At 43.5% G+C, this 19,312-nt stretch overlaps 1 protein-coding gene across 2 annotated transcripts; it reads right to left on the bottom strand.

The window, feature by feature from the left end:
- Nucleotides 1-824: 824 nt before the first annotated feature.
- On the bottom strand, nt 825-8,697 carry LOC109864690 (eukaryotic peptide chain release factor subunit 1-like). Of its 2 annotated transcripts, none has more exons than XM_020452558.2 (11): nt 8,505-8,697; nt 7,994-8,105; nt 6,292-6,467; nt 4,937-5,076; nt 3,492-3,630; nt 3,154-3,344; nt 2,834-2,963; nt 2,446-2,619; nt 2,111-2,175; nt 1,834-1,981; nt 825-1,535 (listed from the first exon to the last, which is right to left on the bottom strand). In XM_020452558.2, exons 2-11 carry the CDS (start codon nt 8,077-8,079, stop codon nt 1,453-1,455), a joined length of 1,332 nt encoding a protein of 443 aa, XP_020308147.1. In that variant the 5' UTR covers nt 8,080-8,105; nt 8,505-8,697; the 3' UTR covers nt 825-1,452. The 2 variants fall into 2 exon arrangements, with proteins under 2 accessions (XP_020308147.1, XP_020308146.1); XM_020452557.2 differs by lacking the exon at nt 8,505-8,697 and adding an exon at nt 8,235-8,359.
- Between the last annotated feature and the right edge of the window lie 10,615 nt (nt 8,698-19,312).

Here is a 19,312-nt window from a genome sequence, read left to right on the forward strand (position 1 = left end):
GCCAAATGTTTAAAGATGCTGCCATTCTGAGAAACACATCAAAACTATACCACTCATCACTTTTAGAACGATACCAAAATATGCTTTCTGAGTCTGAGATGACTCGCGTCATTTGTTAACATAGTACATAAAGGAATATGACGAGCAAGCAAGCAAAACCGATTTTGCATTACTTCTAATATAACACTGTAAATTAATGTAGACACTAGCATACAAGCACCAGATCATTTGAAGAATGACAAGTGGATATAGAATGGCTAAAATGACATCTAGGCATGTATCTCTTCAGTGCTTGGGGTGTCACTACAGACACCCTGGTTCGATTCCAGGCTGTTTCACAATTTTGATTGGGAGTCCCTTAGGGCCGTGCACAATTGGCCCAGCGTTGTCCGGGTTTGGCCATCATAAATAAGAATTTGTTCTTAACCGACTTGCCTAGTTAAATAATGGTTCAAATTTTAAAAATTAAGAGCAATGTGGGCAAATGTATTTGTAACAAATAGTGTAGAATGAGTTTCTCCTGAATTACACATTCTCCTTACCTTTTTGACAGCAATTGATTTGAGATTTTAAAAACCTGACCAGTGAATCTACCTCTAAGGTCCTCATTGATTAGAATTTAGTATCCTTATTTTCCACACCAAATAAAATACATGCACCATGATGATCATTACAGCAAAACAATTCAGACATTCTAGTCACACTCATTGGTGCTTATTGGCCAAAGAAACCTTTCATTGGTGGGGAAGCAGGAAGAACCAGCCGCTCTCGGAAGGCCAGCCACTCCACAGGAAAGTAGAAGACAGCGGATGAGGAGGTAGCAATGGTTTTGAGCAGTTCAAATTTAATACCCCCTCCCCTTTGCTACAGAAATCCAGGTAAAAAAAAAAAAAAATTCCCCGCTCTCATAAAATTACAACAGCAGGAACCAATAAAAAAATGAAATGCATTTTTTTTACGCATTGAAGGGGGGGAAGGAGGGAGGGCAAGGACAGGATGAGGGGAAGAAATAATCTATTTTTTCTATATGCGAGGAGTGAGTCCAGAGTCTTCATCAGACCGTCTTAATCAGACCAGGGGGATGGTGGGTGGCAGCGAGTGAGGATTGCTGGGAACTTGCTGTTGTGTTCATTCAAAATGGAGGGGGGAAAAAAATCTACGAACAAAAAATATTTGAGTTAAGTCCAATCCAACCAGGGGAAGGAACCAGCACTCTAAGGCAGGGATTCATTCAGGAAGGGTTGTGTCCCTCTATGGATTGAAATAAAATTTCACTCTTCAGCCTGTGTGAGCGTTAGTGGAAGTGTGTGTATATGCATTTAAAATTGAATGTAATGTATGTCTGTCTATATGTCTGTCCCCTCTCACTTCCTGCAAAAGATAAGTCATTTTTCTTTCCTTATTTCTTCATTCATTCTTGCAGGTTTTTTCCCCCTCTTTCTCCCCTACTACCTAGTAGTCATCTAAATCGAAAAACTCATCGTCCTCTGCCTGGTAATCTATGGCCTGGAAATCCACCCTGTACCGCAAGCATCCTGAGAAAGAGAGAAAGAGTCATTTATCCAGGTGAAGACTTCTGCTGGATTGAAGGGTATTACTAATGTTAGGCTTTTGAATTTGATCTCATGCTGTGAACTACCTCCACAACATGACCATAACGGTGACTCCTACACTACCGTTCAAAAGTTTTGAATCACTTAGAAATGTCCTTGTTTTTGAAAGAGAATCACATTTTTTTCTCCATTAAAATAACATCAAATTGATCAGAAATACAGTGTAGACATTGTTAATGTTGTAAATTACTATTGTAGCTGGTGGCTGGTGCGGACTCACCCCCGATGCCTCCAAAGCCCTTGACAAACTGGGAGCCTTCTTGACTCTTGTCTGTGACGATCTCCAGCGTGGCTCCAAACTTCTTGTAGTTGTTGGCGAACCACTCCAGCAGAGGCATGCTCTCAATCAGCTCGTGGTCCTGCCCAGTCTATGAACATGCGCACACACCAAATAGACACAGAGAGCGCAAAGAAATGTTTACAAGAAAGCAGCAAATTGAACCGCCCGAATGGGCAACTGTGTGTATGACACCAAGGGAGAGAGAACAGGGCTTTACCTCCTTGTCTGTGAAGTGGGACTTGTCTTTCTCCTGCTCTGGTGTTAAATACAGAGTCTTCTCATCTGAAACAAACGGCCAACGGAGACAGGGAATGAGAACACATATCAAATTTTATTTGTCACATACACATGCTTAGCAGATGTTAATGTGAGTGTAGCGAAATGCTTGTGCTTCTAGTTCCCGACAATGCAGTAATAACCAACGAGTAATCTAACCTAACAATGGTTTGTGTGTGTGTGTGAAAAGGGAGTGCGTCTGTAGCATTCTCTGCTCAGTTGTTCTACTTCACGGAGCAAGACAACATACTGCACATGGGGAGTATGTTTGTGTACCGTTCTCTGTTCCGATGCTCTCGGCCCCGTGCAGGCGAAGGATGTAACGCATGGTGTCCAGGTTCTCATAGACGATGAGGATCTCCACAGCTCCCATTTCCAGGGCTTTGAGTGTGTCCTCCACCCCAAAACAATACTTCCCCGTGTCCTGACTTATCTCATCAAAGTACCGCCCTGCAGCCAGAGAGAAAATGGGGGGGATAAAGGGTCAAATAAAAAAGAATGAGTGACTGGGGGATGGAAATGGGGTAGCAATCATCATTATCACTCATCATCATTCACAATCTTCACTAACCCGAACAAACAAACACCGGACAAATGCAGGCACAGGCAAACATTCGCTGGGATAACCCAAAATCTAACCTCAACATGTGCCACAAACACACACCTATGAGCTTCTTTTCCTGGATGAACTTGACGTTGGAGAGGACCTCTGCCGACAGTTCGATGGCCTGGTTGAAGCCATTCTCTCCTCCGTACGAGATGTCCACCAGCTTCAGAATCTTCGCCTGTAACCTCTGCGCGCGCGCACACACACACACACACACACAAACCAGGGGTTAGTGTGCAGTGCTATGCATTGTCACTAAGAATGAGCAAATCCACAAGAGGAATTGCACCAAAAAGCATCAGTCTGACAAAGGACTGACTGATCACAGTAAGGATCGGCGCAGCATAAACCATGGATCATCTCAAACACACACTTACAGGGTCAAACATGTCGGACTGGCTGAGCTCAGTCTTGAAGTCGGCAGACCCTGCTAGGACCATTCCAGCAACGTTGACCTTGTCGTTGGACACATAGAGCTGGACAGCTGTCTCAGCCACCTTCCTCACATAGTTATGCCTCTTCTCCATCCTCAGACGGGCAAACCGCAGAGCAGACTGACCTCCTCTGCCTGACAGAGTGAGAGAACGTTAGATGGATAGAAAAGTAGTGGTGGGGGATAATTTATTTTTTGGATTAATTGTTCTTATTTGAAATCTCTAATGTTCTTGTTCTTATGTCCGTCTGTGTCCGTGTGTGTGTAATGAGCGGAGCGTACCGTGTTTTTTGGGCAGGTCCACTGTGAACTTGTGCAGAACCTCTCTGGTGTTCCCCTGGAGTGTCCCGAAGAGAGCCCCGCTACCATCGATCACTATGAAACCAAACTTACTGTCATCAGACAGCAGGGCCGTCAGTGCCTGGAGAAAGGGAGAGAGTAGAGAGGGAAAAAGAAAGACAGAGGGCATTTTCATTACAATTTCATTGCCATTAAACATCCACAAAGAGGAGACATACAGTGCCTTCTGAAAGTATTCAGACCCCTTGACTTTCTCTACATTTTGTTGCGTCACAGATCTGGGGAAGGGTACAAACATTTCTGCAGCATTGAAGGTCCACAAGAACACAGTGGCCTCCATCATTCCTAAACAGAAGAAGTTTGGAACCACCAAGACTCTTCCTAGAGCTGGCCACTAGGCCAAACTGAGCTATTGGGGGAGAAAGGCCTTGGTCAGGGAGGTGACCAAGAACCCGATGGTCACTCTGACAGAGCTCTAGAGTTCCTCTGTGGAGATGGGAGAACCTTCCAGAAGGACAACCATCTCTGCAGCACTCCACCAATCAGGCCTTTATGGTAGTGGCCAGACGGAAGCCACACTTCAGTAAAAGGCACATGACAGGCCACTTGGAGTTTGCCAAAATGCACCTAAAAACTCTGACCATGAGAAAAAAGATTATCTTGTCTGATGAAACCAAGATTGAACTCTTTGGCCTGAATGCCAAGCATCACATCTGGAGGAAACCTAGTACCCATCCCTACGGTGAAGCATGGTGGTGGAAGCATCATGCGGTGGGGATGATTTTCAGCGACAGTGACTGGGAGACAAGCAGGATCGAGGGAAAGATGAACGGAGCAAAGTACAGAGAGATCCTTGATGAAAACCAGCTCCAGAACACTCAGGTCCTCAGACTGGGGCGAAGTTTCACCTTCCAACAGGACAATGGCCCTAAGCACACAGCCAAGACAACTCAGGAGTGGCTTCGACAAGTCCCTGAATGTCCTTGAGTGGCCCAGCCAGAGCCCGGACTTGAACCCAACCAAACATCTCTGGAGAAACCTGAAAATATCTGTGCAGCAACGCTCCATGCCCAACCTGACAAAGCTTGAGAGGATCTGCAGAGAAGAATGGGGGAAACTTTCGAAAAACAGGTGTGTCAAGCTTGTAGCGTCATACCCAAGAAGACTCAAGGCTGTAATCGCTGCCAAAGGTGCTTCAACGAAGTAGTGAGTAAAGGGTCTGAATACTTAAGTAAATGTAATGGTTTTTTAAAATGTTATAAATAAGCAGAAAATTCTAAATAATTGTTTTTGCTTTGTCATTATGGGATATTGTGTGTAGATTGAGGGAGGGGGGGGGGCAATTTAATCAATGTGTAACAAAATGTGGAAAACGTCAAGGGGTCTGAATACTTTCCAAAGACACTGTACATATGTAGAGCTCCTACCTCAGTGTGGAACTTGTTGTCACAGAGGTACAGAGAGGTGTTGATGGGTTTAAAAGGCTCAAAGTCTATGTTGACTTTCTTCTCTTTGCCCTCGTCTGTCACAATGGTCCCACAGTACACCACCAGGCCGTTAGGGGGCACTGCAAGAGAGAGATGGGACTTAACAGTCAACACAGGCAAGACCCAGTGACCCTTAACCTCTCTAGGCTAGGGGGCGGTATTTTCACGTCCGGATGAAAAGCGTGCCCAAAGTCAACTGCCTGCTACTCAGGCCCAGAAGCTAGGATATCATATTATTAGTTGATTTGGATAGAAAACACTGAAGTTTCTAAATCTGTTCTAATGATGTATGTGAGTATAACAGAACTTATTTGGCAGGCAAAACCCAGAGGACAAACCATCCAGGATTTGTTGTTGTTGTTGAGGTCACTCTTTTCAAAGGTTTTTCTATGTGGATCTAGATTTCTAAGGCACTTTGCTTGCAGTTCCTATCGCTTCCACTGGATCTCAACAGTCTTTAGAAATTGGTTGATCTTTTTCCTTTGTGTAATGAAAAAGTAGGGTCGAGTCTAGTGTACTGTTGTGGTTTGGGCGCGAGACCTGAAAGCTTGCTCCACATTGTTTTTATCCGCTATTGAACGCAGTTTATCCCATCTTAAATGTTATTGATTATTTAAGTTAAAAAATACCGAAAGTTGTATTAGGAAAGTTGTTTGAAATGTTTGGACAAAGATTACATATAACTTATTAGATATTTTGTAGCCATGTTGCGCGAGTTGGAACCTATGTTTTTCTGGATCAAACGCACCAAATAAATTTACATTTTGGAGATATAACGATGGAGTTAATCAAACATCCCAAATGGTCCTTTTGTTCATGGGATATATTGGAGTGCCAAGAGAAGAAGCTCTTCAAATGTAAGGCATGAATTATATTGTTATTTTTTAGTTTTGTGTCGCGCCTGGCGGGATGAAATATGAGTGTCTGTTTGTTTGATGGAGCACTGTCCTCAGATAATCACATGGTTTGCTTTCGCCGTAAAGCCTTTTTGAAATCTGACACGGTGACTGGATTAACAAGAAGTAAAGCTTTAATTTAGTGTATTGCACTTGTGATTGTATGAAAGTTAAATATTTCTAATAATTTAATTTGAATTTGGCGCTCTGCCATTTCACCAGATGTTGGCCAGGTGGGACGCTACCATCCCACCTGCCCATAAGAAGTTAAGAGATATACACAACTAACAAGAAAGAGACATCCTTGCTGTAGCTTTGGAGTCCACTATGAGGAGGTCAAGGCTCCTAGCACAGATACATGACGACACACTTAGTTACATTTGAACACAAATCACTCACCCTTATTGTATAGCTTTAGTCTCTGCTGTACAGAGGTAATAGCCCCGAGCACAGAGAGCCTGTTGACTCTGCTCTTGATATTGGAGGCTGTCCCAAACTCATCAGCCAACATCTTGGCCACTCTGGAGATCTGGTCCTTAGGGGGAATGATCAGCGAGATCATACTGGTTCCATTACTGAGGAGAGAGGTACAGATAGTGTATTTACACAACCTTGTGTAAAGTGTGTGTTTATGTAACTGTCTTAGTCATATCAATCTCTGAAAGGAAGGAATATGCTCTCAATCAAAACAAATCTGCCACTCATCAACCCCCCCCCCCCCCCCCCCCAATCACCCTCTAATATTACCTGACCCATATCTATCCTTGTAACACACACCTCAACTTTAAAACAGTCTGACACCAAACATTACTGTCTGAAAGGAGAGGGGCACACAGTCCCATACAGAACAATAAGTTCTGTCCTTGACACCAACGACTGCGCTAAAACCCCACCGTGCCACATTCACTACCAGTTAAAGGCAAACCAGCGAGCCATACATGTAGACGCTGCATACATACAGGTAGTTGGCTAGTGAATATAGGCCAAATTGTCAACCGTATGTGTATGTAGCAGAGGATTCTGTGCCAGTGGACAATAAGAACACGTCGGGGGCAAAGCGCTCCCATTTGCCTAGTCACACTGCCGAGTAAGCCACATAGCTAGCTTTGTCAAACTACTTATCTAAATGAATATGGATGACCGCTAGCTAACTACACACATTGTCAACAAAGGAATAGGAAATGGCAGTCGTGTGCCTGCTGCTTGCTACTCAAACATATTGTTGCTTTAAGCCTTCCACTCCCAAATACAAGACATGCTCAATGCTGTATCTTGAAAGCAAGCCAACATAGCCAACAACTGCTTTATCTATCGCAGCATATGGGAACATACTGGTGTCAGTTAGGTGCAATTGTACTGGTTTGCACAAAGACCAGTCCATGGGAAGATAACGTTAAGTTAAATACAATTATGTTTCAACTTACTGTGCCAGTGGCACCACATGTGGCCAAAAAAGACAACTTGCTCGGGACTTTTCTTGACGACATGATGTTGGCAGAGGAAGTTGGTCTACAACAGACCCATATTTGGAAAGTCAGTTAAATATTAAACGATCCTCTAGATATTTTGTCTCAAACCCCCCCCTGTCACAATGACCAACCGTCCTGCCCACTGCCACAGTACTGGCAGTTAAGTTTAAATTTAGCTTCTGGCTTCCCAATGACTGTTTTTGTGCAACCCAATACAATTGAAAACAAGGCTAGTGTATACTGTACACCCGCGTTGCTAAAAGCACCTAGTCGTCGGTGTGATATACAAACGACCCCGCTGTTCTAAAGACCCCATCCACAGATGCCGGCATTTTTCGGCTAACATGTAGCTAACTGGCTAACTAACCCGGACAGAAATACACAAAAGTAACCGAGCTAGCTACAAATAACACGAATGGCATCATACTAATTATACGACACAAATCGAATATTGGTAGGAACTAACGTAATTTCCAATGTTGACTGTGTTAATAGTACGTTAACTGGCTAGCTAGTACCACTCCCAAAATTCGTCCTCGCCTATCCAGCTGTCCATTCAGGTCTGCATATCTCCGACTCCCTCCGACACCCAGTGATACGTCCTGTATCGTGTGCCCATTTCAACCACTTACCCTCGGGCAGCTTCCAAACTTTTAATCAACTTCTTGATTTTCCATATCTCCACGTTTCTGTCCGCTGCGTTAGGGTCGTCCGCCATCTTTCCTGCTGTAATCGCTTCAGCACCTGAAAGAGAAGAACGTCAACTAGTTGGCTAACGTTGCATCAGCCGCGAACACAAAGGATAGATTTAGCTAACTTCACAAGGTTCAGTGACCGGATTTTAGGTTGCCAGGGTGACAGTTGTGTGTCTACCTCTCTGAGCTAGAAGCGGGTGTCCGAGAGGGACCTGACCAGTGTGGTGGACCGACCGGGAGGAAAGACTCTACCCCGCTGCTGTGTCAGTAAAGTGCGCGGAAAAACTAGGCCTACGCACTCTTCCCAGGCCCTAGTGTCCACCCCATTCATTGTCTGAAGTCGCAACCCGACCTAGTTTCAACTCTCTTCCTCGAGAAAACGTTAAATCATCCAAATGTCAACTGGTTCCAAACCCTTTCATTTACAAAAACGACGAAGATACCGTACCTGCCTCCGGCAAAGCCACTCCGGTCTCTGCGCTACAGCTGCCGCTCTAGTTCGGTCGTCGGTGAAATGACGTTGTCCACTTGCCTCTTGTGCCGGTTCCTCTCTACCACACTCCATAGGCTTCGCGTGGTGAGATCGGGGCTCACTTGTGGGACTTCCTGGAAACGTAGAAACACTGAGGTAAATTTCTGGTTGGTCAAAACTCCATGTTGATCATGGATATCTATACGGTGATTGGAGTGATTCAATATTATACGAAGATGGGCGGGGATATCTCAAAATGGTTCATATGGGATTTGTAGTCAAAATTATAATTTGTTATTCATCTCAATTTAAAGTTCTCCTGAACTTCTTTAGTTACTATGATGGGGAAAAAAACGTTTTTTTAGTTTAACGTTTTAATGTCACGTGAAATTACTTTCTTGCTAGCTCTAAACCCAACCATGCAGTAGTCAATATGATTGTAGTACTAAAAATAACACAAATTAGAACAAAATCACACAATAATAAGAAATAATAAGAACATGATAAGTAAGTAAGCTATATACAGAGTCAGTTCCAATGTATGTGCAGGGATACTGGAGTGATAGCGGTAGATACACTATATATACAAAAATATGTGGACACCCCTCAAATGAGTGGATTCGGGTATTTCAGCCATACCGTTGCTGACAATTGTATAAAATCGAGCAAATGTTAAGTTTGGTGGATGAGGAAAATGGTCTAGGGCTGTTTCTCATGGTTCGGGCTAGTCCCCTTAGTTCCAGTGAAGGGAAATCTTAACGATACAGCATACAATGACATACTAGACTATTCTGTCCAACTTTGTGGGAACAGTTTGGGGAAGACCCTTTTCTGTTTCAGCATGAAAATGCCCCCATGCACAAAGCGAGGTCCATACAGAAATGGTTTGTCGAGATCGGTGGGGAAGAACTTGACTGGCCTGCAGAGTGCCCTGACCTCAACCCCATTAAACTCCTTTGGGATGAATTGGAACGCCGACTGCGAGCCAGGCCTAATCACCCAACATCAGTGACCAACCTCACTAATTCTCTTGTGGCTGAATGGAAGCAAGTCCCCGCAGCAATGTTCCAACATCTTGAGGAAAGCCTTCAAAGAAGAGTGGAGGATGTTATAGCATCAAAGGGGGAATCAACTCCATATTGATACTCATGATTTTTGGAATGAGATGTCCGATAGGCAGATGTCCACATACTTTTGGCCATATAGTGTATGTACAGGGTGACTAGGCATCAGGATATATGACACAGCGAGTAGCAGCAGCGTATATGTAGATTGTGTGTGTGTGTGTGCGTGTGTGTGCGTGTGTGTCCGTGTGTGTGTGTGTGTTGGTGTGCATGAGTGTGTGGAGTCCTGTGAGGGTGCATAGAAACAAAATAAATGACAAGGGTCAACTCAGATAGTCTTTGTAGCCATTTTGTTAGCTATTTAGCAGTCTTATGGTTGGGGATAGAAGCTGTTCAGTAGCCTGTTGGTGTCAGACTTGATGCAAGCCTTCACAACTGTACTTGTGTGTGGACCATTTTAAGTCCTTAGTGATTTGGACACCAAGAAACTTGATCTCCTGTAGTCCACAATCAGCTCCTTGGTCTTACTGACATTGAGGGAGAGGTTGTTGTCATTGACCTCCTCCCTGTAGACTGTATTGTCGTCACCTGTGAAAAAGCATACCACCCATGTGTCGTCAACAAACTTGATGATGCTGTTGGTGTGTGGCCACGCAGTCTTGGGAGAGCAGGGAGCAGAGGAAGGGACTAAGCACACACCCCTGTGGGGCCCCCGTGATAGCTTAGCAATGTCATGAAATTAAAATACCAGTCACAATATCACATTAGCAAAGTTTGTTTGGTGGAATGATAGATTTTGTCAATTATGGAGCCACTAATTTCCTTTTTAAGATATTGAGTATGCCCAAAGGGTCAATTGCATTAAAAAATAAAGTAATCTATAAGCAAAGTGGAGTTGAAAGTTCTACAAAATCTACATTATTTATTCCAAAGTCAAGCCCAGTTTTTTACCACTAGATGACAGCATTGATTCACTAGAGAAGGACCAATATTACTTTACCAGTTATATGTACAAATCAAATCATCAAATTTTATTTGTCACATACACATGGTTACCAGATGTTAATGCGAGTGTAGCGAAATGCTTGTGCTTCTAGTTCCGACAATGCAGTAATAACCAACAAGTAATCTAACTAACAATTCCAAAACTACTGTCTTATACACACAAGTGTAAGGGGATAAAGAATATGTACATCAAGATATATGAATGAGTGATGGTACAGAGCGGCATAGGCAAGATACAGTAGATGGTATTGAGTACAGTATATACATATGAGATGAGTATGTAAACAAAGTGGCATAGTTAAAGTGGCTAGTAATACATGTATTACATAAAGATGCAGTAGATGATATAGAGTACAGTATATAAGTATACATATGAGATTAATAATGTAGGGTATGTAAACATTATATTAGGTAGCATTGTTTAAAGTGGCTAGTGATATATTTTACATCATTTCCCATCAATTCCCATTATTAAAGTGGCTGGAGTTGAGTCAGTGTGTTGGCAGCAGCCACTCAATGTTAGTGGTGGCTGTTTAACAGTCTGATGGCCTTGAGATAGAAGCTGTTTTTCAGTCTCTCGGGTCCCAGCTTTGATGCACCTGTACTGACCTCACCTTCTTGACGATAGCGGGGTGAACAGGCAGTGGCTCGGGTGGTTGTTGTCCTTGATGATCTTTATGGCCTTCCTGTAACATCGGGTGGTGTAGGTGTCCTGGAGGGCAGGTAGTTTGCCCCCGGTGATGTGTTGTGCAGACCTCACTACCCTCTGGAGAGCCTTACGGTTGTGGGCGGAGCAGTTGCCGTACCAGGCGGTGATACAGCCCGCCAGGATGCTCTCGATTGTGCATCTGTGGAAGTTTGTGAGTGCTTTTGGTGACAAGCCGAATTTCTTCAGCCTCCTGAGGTTGAAGAGGCGCTGCTGCGCCTTCTTCACGATGCTGTCTGAGTGGGTGGACCAATTCAGTTTGTCTGTGATGTGTATGCCAAGGAACTTAAAACTTGCTACCCTCTCCACTACTGTTCCATCGATGTGGATAGGGGGGTGTTCCCTCTGCTGTTTCCTGAAGTCCACAATCATCTCCTTAGTTTTGTTGACGTTGAGTGTGAGGTTATTTTCCTGACACCACACTCCAAGGGCCCTCACCTCCTCCCTGTAGGCCGACTCGTCGTTGTTGGTAATCAAGCCTACCACTGTTGTGTCGTCCGCTAACAGTGGTATTGGCATAAATTATATTTCTACCTCCCTTTTGCCCTCAGAACAGCCCCAATTCATCGGGTCATGGACTCTATAATATGACGAAAGCATTTCAAAGGGATGCTGGCCCATGTTGATTCCAATGTTTCCAACAGTTGTGTCAAGTTGGTTTGATGTCCTTTGGGTGGTGGACCATTCTTGATACACAATGGGAAACTGTTGAGCTTGAAAAACCTAGCAGTGGTTGCAGTTCTTGACACAACCGGTGCAACTGGCACCTACTACCATATTCTGTTCAAAGGCACTTAAAACTTTTGTCTTGCCCATTCACCCTCTGAATGACACACATACACAAATGTCTTGAGGCTTGAACAATCTTTCTTTAACCTGTCTCCTCCCCTTCATCTACACTTATTTTAAGTGGATTTAACAAGTGACATCATTAAAGGATCATAGCTTTCGCCTGGATTCACCTGGTCAGTCTATGTCATGGAAAGAACAGGTGTTCCTAATGTTTTGTACACTCAATCACAGAATTTAAGCTCTGCTATTCAGTTGAATTAAAATGACACAGTGTGTTGTGTGCACACACACAACACACTCATGCAAGCAAGCACACACACACACACACACACACACACACAAACCCTCTGCCCCCTCCACATCATAGAATTAGGAATTAAAATACTAGAATGGACATAAACCTTCTTATGACGGGGTCAAAGGTCAGCCATTTTGTCAGGGAATTGGTCAACGATGGTTTGCCAGTGCTGTGATAAGATATGGTGTAAAACAATGTATGTGTCACGAATATTACCGAAGGTGACTCCCCTTCTAGTTCGGGTGGCGCTCGGCGGTCGTCGTCGCCGGTCTACTAGCTGCCACCGATCCTTTGTTCTGTGTTCGTTTGGTTTTGTCTAATTGGTTTCACCTGTTTCTTGTTGGGGTGGGGTTATTTAAGTTCGTTCAGCCCGCTTCTGTTTGTGCGGGCTTGTTCGTCTGTATGTGTTAGAGTGGTTAGTGTTTGCATTCGGGTTTCTCGCTGTCCTTTATTTTTTCACATTATTATTTCCTATTTTGTTCCTGTGATTTATTCTGGACATTAAAACGTGTTTTTCCCGCATCCTTTTGCTCTCTGCGCCTGACTCCACACCTATTCACTCATTGAGCGTTACAGTATGTCTGTTAACTAGCTAGCAAGACAGCTTTAGTTGCATGATGCCATACATTTTTTCAAATTAACAGCAAATGTGTCAACATTCAATTCAAACAATGCAGTCGATCCACAGTCATACAATAAATGGGGTAAAGAAGTCAAAACAACAAAGACCAGTGTGGGATAGAAGAAGGACACCAAGGTTTGCACACATTCAACAAAGTGGATATTCCTCAAATCCGTCATGATTTATGTCTTGTAACAGGCCCACAAAGTCAGGTGTGGATGTATTTGGCTGTTTTCACTGCATAACATTTAGAAGTAGTCCCTTTTCAGGTTTAGAAGTGACTGCTAAATGTTAAGTCCCATATAAGTTGGTAACATAGCTAACAAAGAGAAATTGGTGATGGTAGCAGGGACAGATTACCAAACGGGCATGCTGGGCATGTGGCCCGGGGGCCCCCAACCAGAAAAACAGCAACATATTAACATAACATAAAAGTGCAATGCTTACTTACAGGCCTTTCCCAACAATGAAGAGAGAAATACTAGAAAAATAATAACACAAGGAATAAATACACAATAACTTGGCTGTATACACAGGGTGCCAGTACTAAGTTGATGTGCAAAATGACAATGTTTTGAATTGCAGGAAATTAGCTTTAAAGCTGCACAATTATCAGCATCATGTCAAAATGTGTTGAACAGCATTATAAAACTGCACATTTTACTCTCTGCCCCATTGTAAAATGTGTTAAAATGCAGGAAGTTAGCTGTTTTCTGGAGGTAGGTGCCCTGGGGCCTCAAATGCGGTAGGCTGGCCATGGTTGGTAGTCAAAGTCGTTTTTAACTGTAATGCAGTTGATGACATGAACATGTATTGGGGTTGACATCCGTACAGGCATTGTACACCAATTTTTACATCAACTTAGTGTGAAATGCACAAAAAAACAATAGCCTAAATGTCAGCAAATGTCAGCACATTCAGGATCTTTCCCCCACGCGTTTCCATGGCATATTTCCATTGTTTTGGTCGAGTTCCATTGACCTCTTTACCACATCTATGGTTGAAATCAGTTGATGATATGACTTAGACAAGTTGTAAATGCATCAAGTACTGATATTGTATCATGTAATAACACACAGCTTTCCAAGAAAAGAAGAATTGAGACATTTATGGTCTGTCTACATATATTTTATGGAGACAATTGGTATGAAACCCTAATAAACTGTATCTATAACGATATATCACAATATTTTAGGTTGACAATATTTCTATTACACAATTTGTGATATATCGCATGACTTACTTTTATTTTCTTCCTTAAGTAAAATCAGGAAATGCATCACCTATGCCTCTTCTGCCATTCATTCCAATTAGGCTGGTTTTGGATTTCTCCCTGAGCACAATGGCTGCCATTTTTACCCCATTCTGGAACTTTGAGGGTTGATGACATAGCCCCTCTAGTAATTTAATAGGATCTCTATGCTCCACATACTCTCAGATTCCATTCCAATTTCCCCTCTGCCCTGATACCCATATTACAGAGATGAAATGACACAGCAGTTTGCTAGGCAGTCTGCCTCCAGAATGGCTTCAGTACAATATAAACACCAATTCATCACTATCTGTCTGCAATCAGAGCTGTAATCTGGAAAGGCATCCAGCCTTGTGTTCAGTGTTCTTGTCAGAAAAGTTACATTTTTCCAAACGCAACAGATTCTCTATCATCCAGGGTCAGAGTGATCGCAGAGTAATATCATTCTGCAACATCCGACAGGTAAGAGAAGGAAACTCATCAGACCTGATTTATTTCTGCCATAGATATTAAAAGTCCCGAAGAAACTGTAATCTACAATATCACCTCGAATCATTTCTGGTGACTCCATAGCTTCAGGTAGAGGTTGGCTGACCATGCTTGCATAGTGTCTGTGTGTGTAGTTGTGCCTGGTCATTGAGGAGGCAGAGAAAGAAAATAAAAAGAGAGAGAGAGAGAGAGAGAGAGAGAGAGAGTGTGTGTGTGTGTGTGTGTGTGTGTGTGTGTGTGTGTGTGTGTGTGTGTGTGTGTGTGTGTGTGTGTGTGTGTGTGTGTGTGTGTGTGTGTGTGTGTGTGTGTGTGTGTGTGTGTGTGTGTGTGGAAGGGTTATGGCGAGAGCAACCCCACACAGATGCCATCAGGTCCGCTCTGCTCCACTTTCCATCTGTGGCAATCTGCTAGAGGGGGGCTGAGTGATGGAGGGATGGAGGATGGAAGGAAAGAGTGATGTTGTGGTGTTCAAGGGCGTCACTGTGCTTGACACAACCCGAACAGAAGGGAAGGGCTGCTGCTTTGGGGGTGCCACACGTCACACCTGCTCTGTCACTAATGTCAGATTCAGTTTAGTCCCAATTCCCAGAAGACTGTGAGAGCAGACATACACAGTACAGTCATTGGAGCAGACAGAGATGGCTCTACCAGTGAAAAGGCCCTGGCCTTATCCATCAGCAGGACGAAAACAAAAACGGACCTTGGATCATTGCTCAGGGGGAACCATATTGATAGCCCTGACTCAGAATTTCCCATTGAATGGTGGAGATCACACACCCCTGATGCTTCAATGTAGCAAATTATGAAACCATAGCTAGTTCTTCAGTCTAATTGCCATCACCATGGTTTATTAAGCCTGGACCCGCCTCTTTCTTGAGCAACCAGGTCACCCGTGATACAAGTCAGTATTCGACGTCCATCCATATCTGAGGACATCGGGAGATGACGTGGGATCTGGCCACTAGGGGCAACAGTGAGCGCTGTTACCTTCAGGTAGGTTTTCCAAACTTTAACCCTTACCTTAACCATTCTGAGTTAATGCCGAACCTTAAGATTTTGGAGTTAATGCCTAAACGTAACCTTAAACCCTTCGAAATTTGACGTTTCAGAAACATAGACGAACGTCTCATTCTGATGTGGGACTGTGAGAGCTAGTTTTCTTAAGATCAAAGACTGCGTAAACGGAGCTGTGCAAATACATCTTGAACGACTTTGATATTTATTTGACTCGTAATCTCTGGCGTTATAGAAAAGGGCCCCATTAATGCTTGGCAATTTTTTTTCTCCCTCTGACAACTTCATGTCCCATTTGGAGGGTAAAGACGCAGCTCTCAGAGAGCCAGGGAAAACCTTTGAACCCCTCGGAGGGAATTAAGCATAAGTTTTATTTTCCCCATGCTAATCTGTGACTCACTGTCTCTCTCCACCACATTCAGAGAGGGGATCATAATCGTCAGCACTTCAATAACTAGCATCCCTGCTAAATACACATCTTCTTATTAAGCTGCCGCGTGTGTGTGTTTGTGAGCAAATCTGGCAGTGTCTGGCTAGTATCTTTTGTGTGCTGCTGCTGCTGCTGCTTCTGCTAGGAAATGCTAAGATTTGGGGCGCCCATAGCCGGGGCTTTGCTGTGTGTTTTCCATCTAATCTCTGAGTCTACATTCTTGTCACACTCTCTGCCACTCCCTCTTTCTCCTCTCTCCGTCCTCCTCAGAGGCAGACAGGAGATTTACGGATCTGCACCCAAATATCAAGTGGATTAATCAGGAATGGAGAGAGGGAGCGTCATAAATATCAATGAGAGGGGGTGAGATGAGAGGAGGTACTGCTCCTCTCCATGTCCGCACTCTGTAGAGCTATTAAGAGTTTATTAACGCGCTGGATTAACCCAATAACCTCTATTTAAAGAAGGTGGGACATGCAGTCTATCTTAATGATGGATTTCATGGGGGTCACTCCTAAAGGGAATTGGGAGCCAGGGAAACAATGCCCGCCTCCACCGCTGAGTGACATGGGGCGAAAGCCAATCGCCTTTCACCTATGAGGGATCTCTAGAGAGTTACTGTCCACCCTCTTGTACAGAAACCGTTTGGTGTGCTTAGTGGGGATATAGAGGCCCAAACTGCTTAACGTTGCAGGTTGAAGTTAAATATATAGAATGGGCCCTTTATGCTATGTTAACCTTTACCTTTCACCAACCAAGCACGTCCCTAATACAACATCCTGTACTGCAACAGCAGATGAGTTATTTCTGAGTATTAACATTAGAGTAAAGAGAGAGAGAGAGCAATGCATAATAAGTCTTATTTAGGAGGAACAATCAAGCCCCCTCAGCTAATGAATATGACAATTGCATGAGGGGCTGGTTTGACAACTGTCAACATGCCCTGTCAATCCTAGCCTAGTGGTTGATGCTATCTCAACACCTCTCGTCGATAACGCCTGCTGCCTAGTCCCTCAGGAGAAGCAGACACATTACCATATGTTCCTATCATCCTGAAAGCATCCCCGGAGATTCTGGAGTGTCTTTGTTTGGTTTGAGTCTGCAAGGGGAAATAGTAGGAAACAAATAGCGTTCAGCCATTTCAAACCATCTGCATCCACCCAGCCCATGGCATATTAGTTCTCTGAGAACCAACTACCTGGGAGAATTGGTTGTGTCTGCATTAGTATAACAGTTCTGGATAAGACGGTGCAGTCTTGGTGCGGCTCATATTTTGAAAGTTTTCCGCTTCTATGACGTTCACTGAACAAGAGACCCGGCCCAGATGACTTTAGGTTCAGACATTGATCTAAGGTCAGTATTGTGCGTTTTCCCAAATGGATTTGAGAAGGCAAGACTGACCCTAGATCTGTGCCTAATGTGTAGTGTCTATCCATAGCTATATCAATCCACACCATCAGCCACAGATCACAGCCCGAACCAAGTCAGAAATCACTATGACAAAGCCACAATCATAACAGACTCAGAGAGATAGAATGATAGGAAGTAGAGGACAGAAGAGATGGAGCAAGATGGAGAGGGAAAGAGACTGAGAAATTGATTTCCCTCCAGCTGCATGAATCACATTGAGTACAAAAAGAACATTATCAAATCAATAGATTTAATATAGCGTGTTAGATGAAGACAAAGGCATGTCTGATGAGGGGAGTTAACTTTGACTGATGGCACTGGGACACATCAATATAGTCCATTTGCCTTTGGAGGAAGAATAAGCTATGTAGAATGCAATAACACAACTCCGAAACCTCTATAGGACTTGTTATAGGCATAAATGTGAGGCTCATGTATGCGTGAGCGGGTGAGTGAGGGACTGAGTGAGTTTTTATTTATTTATTTTACCTTTATTTAACCAGGTAGGCAAGTTGAGAACAAGTTCTCATTTACAATTGCGACCTGGCCAAGATAAAGCAAAGCAGTTCGACAGATAAAACGACACAGAGTTACACATGGAGTAAAAACAAACATACAGTCAATAATGCAGTATAAACAAGTCTATATACAATGTGAGCAAATGAGGTGAGAAGGGAGGTAAAGGCAAAAAAAGGCCATGATGGCAAAGTAAATACAATATAGCAAGTAAAATACTGGAATGGTAGTTTTGCAATGGAAGAATGTGCAAAGTAGAAATAAAAAATAATGGGGTGCAAAGGAGCAAAATAAATAAATAAATAAAAATTAAATACAGTTGGAAAGAGGTAGTTGTTTGGGCTAAATTATAGGTGGGCTATGTACAGGTGCAGTAATCTGTGAGCTGCTCTGACAGTTGGTGCTTAAAGCTAGTGAGGGAGATAAGTGTTTCCAGTTTCAGAGATTTTTGTAGTTCGTTCCAGTCATTGGCAGCAGAGAACTGGAAGGAGAGGCGGCCAAAGAAAGAATTGGTTTTGGGGGTGACTAGAGAGATATACCTGCTGGAGCGTGTGCTACAGGTGGGAGATGCTATGGTGACCAGCGAGCTGAGATAAGGGGGGACTTTACCTAGCAGGGTCTTGTAGATGACATGGAGCCAGTGGGTTTGGTGACGAGTATGAAGCGAGGGCCAGCCAACAAGAGCGTACAGGTCGCAATGGTGGGTAGTATATGGGGCTTTGGTGATAAAACGGATTGCACTGTGATAGACTGCATCCAATTTGTTGAGTAGGGTATTGGAGGCTATTTTGTAAATGACATCGCCAAAGTCGAGGATTGGTAGGATGGTCAGTTTTACAAGGGTATGTTTGGCAGCATGAGTGAAGGATGCTTTGTTGCGAAATAGGAAGCCAATTCTAGATTTAACTTTGGATTGGAGATGTTTGATATGGGTCTGGAAGGAGAGTTTACAATCTAACCAGTGAGTACGTGTCATATGCATGCCTACACGCACACTCATTTTGACGATGCAGCTGTGATTGGGTATGTCTGCAGGAATGTCTGTGTGTACGTGTGTGTGTGTGTGTGTTTACAGCGCCTTCAGAATGTATTCATACCCCTGGACTTATTCCAAATGTTGTGTTACAGCCTGAATTCACAATGGATTCCTTACCCAACCATCTACACACAATACGCCATAATGACA

This window comes from Oncorhynchus kisutch, linkage group LG19 (assembly GCF_002021735.2).
Source record: "Oncorhynchus kisutch isolate 150728-3 linkage group LG19, Okis_V2, whole genome shotgun sequence".
Classification (NCBI taxonomy): Eukaryota; Metazoa; Chordata; class Actinopteri; order Salmoniformes; family Salmonidae; genus Oncorhynchus; species Oncorhynchus kisutch.

Bases quoted from the DNA above. Each gene is read 5' to 3' on its own strand.
- LOC109864690 (XM_020452558.2), bottom strand. From the start codon at position 8,079: ATGGCGGACGACCCTAACGCAGCGGACAGAAACGTGGAGATATGGAAA. The intron at 3,631-4,936 runs GTAGGAGCTCTA...CCCTTTCTCCAG, and splicing joins ACAACAAGTTCCACACTGAG to GCACTGACGGCCCTGCTGTC. The intron at 2,620-2,833 runs GTGTGTGTTTGT...CTCTGGCTGCAG, and splicing joins CCAGGAAAAGAAGCTCATAG to GGCGGTACTTTGATGAGATA.